The sequence below is a fragment of the Centropristis striata genome, chromosome 2 (assembly GCF_030273125.1).
Source record: "Centropristis striata isolate RG_2023a ecotype Rhode Island chromosome 2, C.striata_1.0, whole genome shotgun sequence".
NCBI lineage: Eukaryota > Metazoa > Chordata > Actinopteri > Perciformes > Serranidae > Centropristis > Centropristis striata.
The window spans coordinates 27,721,392-27,730,502 of NC_081518.1; the positions used below are offsets into that span (position 1 = coordinate 27,721,392).

Genomic DNA, 9,111 nt, shown 5'->3' on the forward strand with positions numbered 1-9,111 from the left:
AACAAACAAACATTTTGACACCACTGAGTCTTATTTACGGTCATATTGTGATCATTTGGACGTTTGGGTAAAAGGATTTAGACTTGGATGAAGATATAGCTTTGTCCAAACATTTGTAGTTTGCCACATTAAAGGCGACAAATGAATGGAGAAGCAGGGTAACCCTAACCTCATGGGACTACAAATGACTGGTACACCTATTTATTATAGTGTAAACATGAATTAAATTGATTTAAATCAGATCTGCAGAAAAGATTCTACAGATCTGATTTAATTATATGAAAAACAATTAATTATCTAAAAGTAAGTACATCTAATAATATAGTATGGTATGCATATATAACACCGGATAAAATGCTGTGCTTCATTGTACTAACAGAGGTATTTAACCCCTGCAGTGTTTTAACAGCTGGGTTTACTTGTTTAACCCCATCAGGCCTCTTCACTCAGTAAAGCTTCGACCAGCAGCTGGACTGACAGGACCAGCACAAAGCACATGTCCACTAAGTGTATTAAGAGTTCATTAATGGCACAGTGATTGGTCAGGAAATGACCCTATTGACTGGCCTGTCCGGGCCTCATTAGCATCAGAATGAAGGGAGCAGGGGGCCCGGAGGTAACAAGCAGGCCCACGATGACCTGAAGGAGCCGGACGCCCACTGGCTCACAGTTTAACCCTCTTATGCATTCAGTCGAGTCAAAATGAAGCTGTGGGCTGATGTTATAGAGATGGGGATATTTCTTCACTAATTTGAGGATCATCAGTTCAAAGGCATTTATACCCGATGCTTCATGAGAGTCCTTCAGTTATCAGAGTTGCACTTATTGTAAAACTGTGCTGGAAAAACGTCACAAAAATTATGCAAATCTAGTTCCTAATCAAAATGAATCTAAAGTTTAATGTTTAAAAAAATATTAATCATGTTCAGATGGGTACTTAACAAAAATAAATACTGTATTAATTGTTACTTGCCAGTGGGCTGGTTGTGTGTGTGTGTGTGTGTGTTCTTGTATTCCCTACATAGTGAGGACCGGAACATGTTTTTAACCAACAGAGTGAGGACATTTTTGCGAAGTGAGGACATTTCGTCCTCACTTCTTTAAAGGCTTGTTTGAGAGTTCAGACTTTGTTTTAGGGTTAGAGTTACAATTAGGTTTATGTTAGGGTTAGGGCTAGGTATTTACTTGAGATGGTGAAGGTTAGGTTAAGGGCCCCCTCAAAGATAGAAGTATAAGGATGTGTGTGTGTGTGTGTGTGTGTGTGTGTGTGTGTGTTTCCCCTCATCATTTTTAAGAGGGGACAAATGGTTTAGTGTTTTATGCAAGCCCATAATTTAAATTATCTTGTTTGTCAAAAAAATCATACCAATCCTTAAATTTTTGCTTTTGATTTTTTGATTTGATTTTGATTTAAGCAAAATATATGCACCATTTTTTTTTCTGCCTGCATGCAACTTCTTATTGTTTCTTCTTTTATAACCTGCGATTAAAAACTAAAACTCTCTCTACTGTGCATTTTACCGCACAGTCATGTCTTTATGATTTACTCCTATTAACAGAAGTAATGTTTTAAAGAGAGGGAAAGGTGAAACTTCTGTTGAGCCTTGAAAGTTTCTATTGATAGAAAGATCCTGAATCTTTTTTTTTTTTACCTCATACCGCCACCTTGTGGAGAAATAGAGGAATTGTTATAAAGAGGAAAATATTTAATATTATCAGGTGATATTGTGAGACTTCTGATGGATGAAAAGGGATTTTTGTTTTATTTTATATGCCTCCTAAAATAGAGGAAACTGCTGCTTTTGGAAAACAGTGTTTCATTTGCATTTAAAAAATTGCCTTTTTTTTGACAAAAGGACATACTATATTATGACTTTTTTATTTTTGGATATCCCATAATCTGTTGATACATGTTATAGTAAAATATGTTCAAAAAAGACAGAAAAAAGACAATAATAGAACAACTATTCACATTTTTTTTTGACAAAGATCAACATACTATAGTATGACTTTTTTTCTTCCATTTTTGGACATCTCAAAATCTGGTGTTTTTCTGTAATTTTTAACAGATTTTACTATTACATGTATCAACAGACCGTAATAGAACATTTCTTAAGCATTTTTTGTCAAATGTCTATTTTAAGACCATTTATACTTACTATTTACCATAATGCACATGAAGTTTAAAATTATTGCATTTTGTACAATGACTGAATACAAATACTATAATTCCTACTACTATAGATTTAAGGCACATGATTGTGGGCAATACAATAATATCAGTTTAAGTTTGACATTACTGATTTTTCATCGCAGGTGCTTGTAAAAATTTCAGGAACAAAAGACAGTTATATACGTTTATTATTTAATTCCAGTTCCATGTGATTTATAAATCTGAAACTACAATATTTCAATAAAACAACAATGAGGTGTTGCATACAATCACACACACACACACACACACACACACACACACACACACACACACACACACACACACAATATGATTGGAGGTAACATGCAACAATCAGACGACTAAAAATGGTATCATAGTTACAGTTGTTACTTAAAACTTCCACCTTAAGAACAAATAAGTGCAACAACAACAAACAGTGAGTGATAAAACCTATAATATGTACACAGATACCTATACATTATTCGAGAGAAATAACTAAGTAAGACATGCGCCTCAAAAACTGCCCAATGTGGCGGCACAAGAGTATTATTCTTCACTTAACAGATTCTTCATTCATGAGAAATAAAATAAACATTATCAATTCAACATTTAAAGGCATGACGTGAAACAGTTCAGAGCTGTCGATGTTATGAGATATTTTGACACCAGTGTCATTACTTTAAGCTTCCAATCACTAACAAAGGTGTATAAGGTATAAATGGTGCATGACATGAGTGCATACAAAATTATGCTTATGCTTGGATCCTTCATAAATTAGTGTTGTATCACAGCTGTATCAAGTTCAAAGTGGCATGAAGGGGGTTGATCTCTCTCTTAACTTTGCTCCACAGAGAAGTTTGACTCCGATCTGTCAACAAAAAGGAAGAAAGAAAAATCACATTTAATTAGGAATTCAAGCGAGTGAGGAATAAATGAGGATTGAAATCAAAATGTGTGTGAACTTACATGTCTTGGTGCTTGTGGATCATGTGGTTATTGTACTCCAAAACTGGAGGGATGCTCTCCTCATCCTCAGGAACCTAAAACCGACACATGGGGTCAGATCACAGTAGCAAAAAAACAAACAGTAAGAGCACCATCTAGTGGTGGAAAAGCACTCTTACCTCCCAGTAAGCCTCGTCATCAAAGCAGTTGTCATCAGCAGGGTCGGCCCAGATTGGAAACCTCAGAATGCAACCTTAGAAGATAGAGAAAAAAACTATATTTTTACTGTTTCTTGGACATGATTGAATCAAATAAACCCCAGGAAAGTTGGATTTTTAATTCCTGGGCTGCTAAACAAGCACTTTACGCTAAAAGGAATGTGTTTTTTCAGGTATCAGGTTAGAAGATTTAGTTCTGTAATCCTAGTAAATAACTTAATGTTTCCTGACTGTAACACACAGAAACATTTAGTAAGTATTCCCTTTAAACACACACATTATCATACCTCTGGATTCCCTGAAAAAAAACTGCTTTGCATGGGAGTATAACTGCTCCCCTGAGTCTTATAGTCATGCAAAACACATTTTTAGAAACTCACCAACAAGTGCTCCTCCAACAAGTCCAAATGCAATGGCCACACATGTTCCAGCAGCCTGGTATCCTCCCTGAGTTAAAACAGTTCTGTTTACGAAAGCGCCGTCAAAGTCGAATGTCTCCTTCAACCTTTAGGCAGAAACAACAAAAGAAAAAAAGGTTTTAATCCACCTGATCAGTGCTTAATGCATAATTTGACTGGTAGTTGAGTTTTATTCTCAATGAGTGCTTTTATTTTCTATGTTGTAGTCAGCAAAAGGGAAAGGACAGGTTTTCTGTATTTTTTAAAGTTTTTGTGTGTCAGTCCCTCACCCCTGTTTGCCGTAGACCTCTTCACTGGCGGCTGCAGCAACAATGGCGCCAATGAAGCCACCGAGCATCCCCGGCAGAGCGTGGAGGTTGTGGACACCACATGTATCCTGGAGCTTGAGGTATTTCTCCAAGAATGGCTTAGAATGAGAAAAAAAACAGTTAATTACTGATGTGTAAGTCATTAGAGACATACCCAAATCTAAAGCACAAATAATGTGACGAAAAACATATATTTTTTCCATCCAAAGTTATTATTCTGGGGGAAACAAAGCCATAATTGACATTTCTGTGCATCAGCCATTATGTATGATGATGCTGACAAAAATTTTATAATTAAAAATATGCCAATATTAAATCAATTGGGTCTGAAGCTGCCAATTTTAAGTAACTTCCTGTATAAGCCACGCCCATCTCCAGTTTTCTATCCAAATACAAATACAAAGACAGATCATTTTGTTGGTTTACTGGATAAAACAATGATGTCCCTGTTCACCTCTAAGAGCCATGATTTTACATACTGATGTCATGATTACAACCAGTTTTCGTTCAGTGCATTCAGTCTAAAAATGGCAAAAAAAAAAAAAAAAATCAAAAACACCTGTAATTTTTTGTTTAAACAAATATTCTTTTAAATGTCTCTCCTCTCATCTCATCTGTGTTATGACGCTGGTGTTTCGTCAGAGAGTTTCGTGTTTCTGTTTGTGTGCTTAGTGTGTCTGGTGTTTGTTTTAGTATTTTAAGTTCATGCTCAGTTGTCAGTTGTTAATATGTTTGCTTAAGAGCTTGTTTATCTTGTGTCACTTTCTTCTTTTGACGTGTTTTGAGAATCTTCCATCAGTGAGATATTTATGTTACTTCCTTCATGTCTTAGACCGGTCGGGGGACAGTCAGACATTAATCACTGAGGTTAAAAATAACCTATAAGTCTAAGTCTATAACAATGTCAGGATTCCATTCAGTTCTAACTCATTGAAGTTTGACCTAAAGTTTATTTTTATTTTTATTTATTTTTTATTTTTACGAAAAAATACTTTTAACTATTTTTTTTAATTTTTAAACTTTGAAATGGGTCACAATATAAGAGGAGGGTTAAAAAACTAAAAAATAGTCAACTCTAAAATATATCAGAGTCAACCTTAAAAAACCCTCCAAAAGTATAATTTGTATGTTATTACAGAACATTAATTCCTCACCAGAAAGAATCAATAGTCTACATTTCACCGTGTGTTTGTTAAGATGCACACATCAAATGAGTAGGACTGCTTTTAGAATGAGTCATCGCTTATTTTAATCCCGTGATTTTCCTGTAATACAAACCACAACTGGTTTCATTTTACTTCTCCATTTCATGCAGCTTCCTTTATGTTTTTTTAGGCTACTTTTTCCTCTATTTTTATTTTTATTTTCACTTTCCATCTGCAGTGATAAAAACAGATGCACTTCAAGACTTTAAGACTTCTCTGCAGACTCACCGTGACATACAGGTAGCCAAAGGTGGAGATAATGCCGCAGCAGAAACCCACGATCAGTGAACCATAAGGCATGATCATGAACTCTGCTGCCGTTCCCATGGCGACACCACCTGCCAGAGTGGCATTCTGGATATGCACCTGTCAGGTAAATCAACGTGTTAGTCGTGAAAAAATTGACAAATGCACAGGTGATTATGTTTTTCCCACAGTGAAATATCTTTACCATGTCCAGTTTTCCTCTTTTTGCAGACATGCTGGAGATGGCCACAGTGGTGAGGACGGAGGAGGCGAGGGCGAGGTACGTGTTGATGGCTGTCCTGTGCTGCCCGCTGCCGTGGTCTGTGATGGCCCCGTTGAAACTGGGCCAGAACATCCACAGGAAAAGTGTGCCTGTGAGGCGAGAGACAGTCAGCCACAACAAAGTTGGATATCTACAACCACAAACAGGCTTGACAAACAGGTTGGGCAAGGATGAGTGTAAAATATTATAGAAATGGCTCACCAATCATGGCAAACATATCAGAGTGGTAGACTGAGCCATTGAGGCGTTTGCTTTGATTTAGGTTCGGTCGGTAGAGGACCCAGGAGATGGCCAGACCATAATACCCTCCGAAGCAGTGGATGACCATGGAGCCACCAGCATCTCTGCACTGTGAGAACAAGCAGAAAATGCAACATTTAATAGAGATGTAGTCACTTTTTCAGTTCTTGTGCACACACATTTGTCAAATTAAAAAAAACTTTTGTTCACTACAAAGATCAAAAAACATGATTCAACATGCAGTTCATATCTGGCTGGCCTTCCTATGTCAAATACAGCCTCAGAGTATCTTTGCAAAGGTGACATATTTTTCTTGCAAGCAGATCAGAGCAGACCTTTCAGGAGAGCTCTTAAAGAGACCGATGCTAAAATGTAGCATTCTAGTATAAATCTAAAAAATTAGTATAATGTGTCCCTTTAAAAAGATAATTCTCATTCCTTGTTTTTTTGTGGGACGACTGTGTTTAGTGAGACTCACATGAAGGAGGGTGAGGATGATGTATTCCTCCACAGCAAATAGCGTTACGCCAAACAAGGCGACGACCATCAGCTGGACGGGGCTTACTTTTCCCAGGAGGGCGCCGTAGGCAATGAGAGAGCCGGCACAGCAGAAATCAGCGTTGATCAGACTGTTGGGGACAAAGGAAAGGAAAATCACAAGGTTAAAAGGAGTGAATGATGTAACAAATGATGTTAACAAATGATGTTAACAAGTGAGGCTAACCACTCCTTACTGTCCCTGATCACCTCTCCACTTGCGGTTACAACCAGGCCAAGCAGGTTTTAGTAATATGACTTGAATCGCAAAATGTAGGGATTTGACACAACTACCTAATTTCTGGTATTAAACGTCCATTTATTTGACTTTTTTTACCTACTTTTCAGACTTTTTTTCACTGACTTTAAGCACATACTTTGTTCTAAATCTCACCAACCTGCGATTAAAACATTAACTGTTACTTTTCGGTGTGAGGAGGCTTTGATCTGCTTTACAGCCATAAGAGGAAACGTTCCTGTGAGTTGTATTTGGAGGACAAACGACATATAGGACCGCATGGTTTGGAGTACTTGTTGATAGTCTGCTATTTTCACTGTACTTGAAAGAGAACTCCACTGTTTGCATTTATGACGTTGTTGAACAGTCAGTGAGGAGTGACTTAAGTTAACCGTGCTTTTAGTGGACAAACTTGAATGACGAGAACATAAATCCATGTTGTACAAGCTATGACAAGAATGACACCTTTAATGGCTCACTGAGTCCCAGCTGCAGCAGATTCAATTCCAGCCTGAGGTCTCTTTTAGAGAGACTAGACAAAAGATATATGCTTCCCTGTTGTGACACCTTGAACCCCTTCAAAGTATGTGAAACAAACGTGATTTCCTAACAGGTGAAAGAATGTCTTCTCATTTCTGTGTTACATAAGAATCTGTGCACGCCTATCTCCATCGCTTCTCTTGAATGAATGATGGACAAGAGTATTAAAAGCTGTTCATTTTGCTCGCTTGCTTGCGAAGACTCACCTCTCTACTCCGATACTGATCTTGCCGGTGGCGGGGTCGAGGTGGTGGAACCAGCCTTGCATGAGAAGAGCCCACTGCAGACCGAAGGCGGCGACTAGGAAGTTGAAGCCAACTGCACCGAAGCTGTAGCGTTTCAGGAAAGTCATGAGGAAACCAAATCCAACGAAGATCATGACATGGACGTCCTGGAAGCCTGGAGAGATAGAAATAAATGTGTGTAATGGCATGTAATTACTTTTTTGTAGAATCATTAAACACAACAACACTTAACAAAAGTGTTTCTCTCCAACACTTCCATTAAATTCTTCACAATAATGAATTCAGGTCAATTGAAAACTATTTTAAATGCAAATTAAAATGATAATTATTACATTTAGACTTGTTATGTATGCTTGCATGTTGAGACAAATTCGTTTTTTTCATTTCTTTTATATGGAGCCCTCAGTAAGTCTGAAATAATGATGATGAATGCATTTATGGCAAGATTATGACATACTAAAAAAAACAATTGCAGCCAAATTGCCTGTGTGTCGTAAGTAAATCCAGAAAATACATTTTGCATTGTGCAATGCAATAATATTGCAAAAATATAACATACAAGGCAATATTGAAAAGTAACATACAAGGAGACCAGAGGGCATGTTATGAAATGCTTCAAAACAAAGATTCATAACTTCTTAAGATCTAGATTCCAGTTGGAAAAAAAGTCTCTTTTGGGTTTGGGAAGTTTAAAGTCTACAATCTGGTTTTAAACTGTTACAGCTGGGAGAAATATTCATTCATTTTTTCTTTTTTTTGTTATTGCAAGAAATTCATTCAAGGCCATCCATCTGCCATCAGTGCAGAACACCAGAGTGACAGAGGATCAAAAGATAAAAACAACACCTGCATGAAAAAAAATGTTACTTAGATTTTCTTATGTTGTACTTACTGGGATATCTGAAGTAGAAGTCATTTTCAACATCACTGGTGATGTTATTTTCGTGTTTGAACTCTATCCATTTCTTAACGTCTGATTCTTCATCATACCGGATAAAAACTCCAAAAAGTATAATCATGGCAATCTGCCAGACGAAGCAGACGGCCGGCAGACTGATGCGAACATTGGTGTTCTTCTGCCGCCCGAAAAAATTCCCCAGACACTCAAGACAGTTCCCCATGTTGATGAGTCTCTCTGCTCAGCCAGGCCCCCTGCTCTGCTGTGACTTCCAGCACCTTCTCAGCAGCTGTATATATTCATGTTGGCCTTGGGAGGGGTGTGCTCCATTTCTCCACTCACACACAGGGGGTGGGCACATCTCACCTGTTTGGTGAGATTAACCACTCCTTACTGTTCCTGATCACCTCTCCTCTTGTGGTTACAGCCAGGCCAAGCAGGAAATAAAGGAAATAAAGTGTGGTTGACTTAATAACTTGCTAGGACTGTCTTTTTTCTTTTTCTTTCTTTTCAAGACTATTTCTTTGGGGATGCATTTTCATGCTTTCTTTCAGAGAGAATAGAAAGGGGGTAACATGCAGCAAAAGAACCTCAGGACGGATTTGAACCCCGG

At 37.7% G+C, this 9,111-nt stretch overlaps 1 protein-coding gene across 1 annotated transcript; it reads right to left on the reverse strand.

The window, feature by feature from the left end:
• Nucleotides 1–2,571: 2,571 nt before the first annotated feature.
• rhcga (Rh family, C glycoprotein a) lies at nucleotides 2,572–8,721 on the reverse strand. The gene is made up of 11 exons (XM_059350928.1): nucleotides 8,493–8,721; nucleotides 7,562–7,754; nucleotides 6,519–6,669; nucleotides 6,002–6,149; nucleotides 5,723–5,889; nucleotides 5,500–5,637; nucleotides 4,028–4,164; nucleotides 3,720–3,844; nucleotides 3,301–3,374; nucleotides 3,143–3,216; nucleotides 2,572–3,044 (listed from the first exon to the last, which is right to left on the reverse strand). The coding sequence occupies exons 1-11, from the start codon at nucleotides 8,719–8,721 to the stop codon at nucleotides 3,011–3,013; spliced, it is 1,470 nt and encodes a 489-aa protein (XP_059206911.1). The 3' UTR covers nucleotides 2,572–3,010.
• Between the last annotated feature and the right edge of the window lie 390 nt (nucleotides 8,722–9,111).

Bases quoted from the DNA above. Each gene is read 5' to 3' on its own strand.
- rhcga (XM_059350928.1), bottom strand. From the start codon at position 8,721: ATGGGGAACTGTCTTGAGTGTCTGGGGAATTTTTTCGGGCGGCAGAAG. The intron at 6,150-6,518 runs GTGAGTCTCACT...TTGTTCTCACAG, and splicing joins TCATCCTCACCCTCCTTCAT to TGCAGAGATGCTGGTGGCTC. The intron at 3,045-3,142 runs GTAAGTTCACAC...TTTTGTTGACAG, and splicing joins ATCCACAAGCACCAAGACAT to ATCGGAGTCAAACTTCTCTG.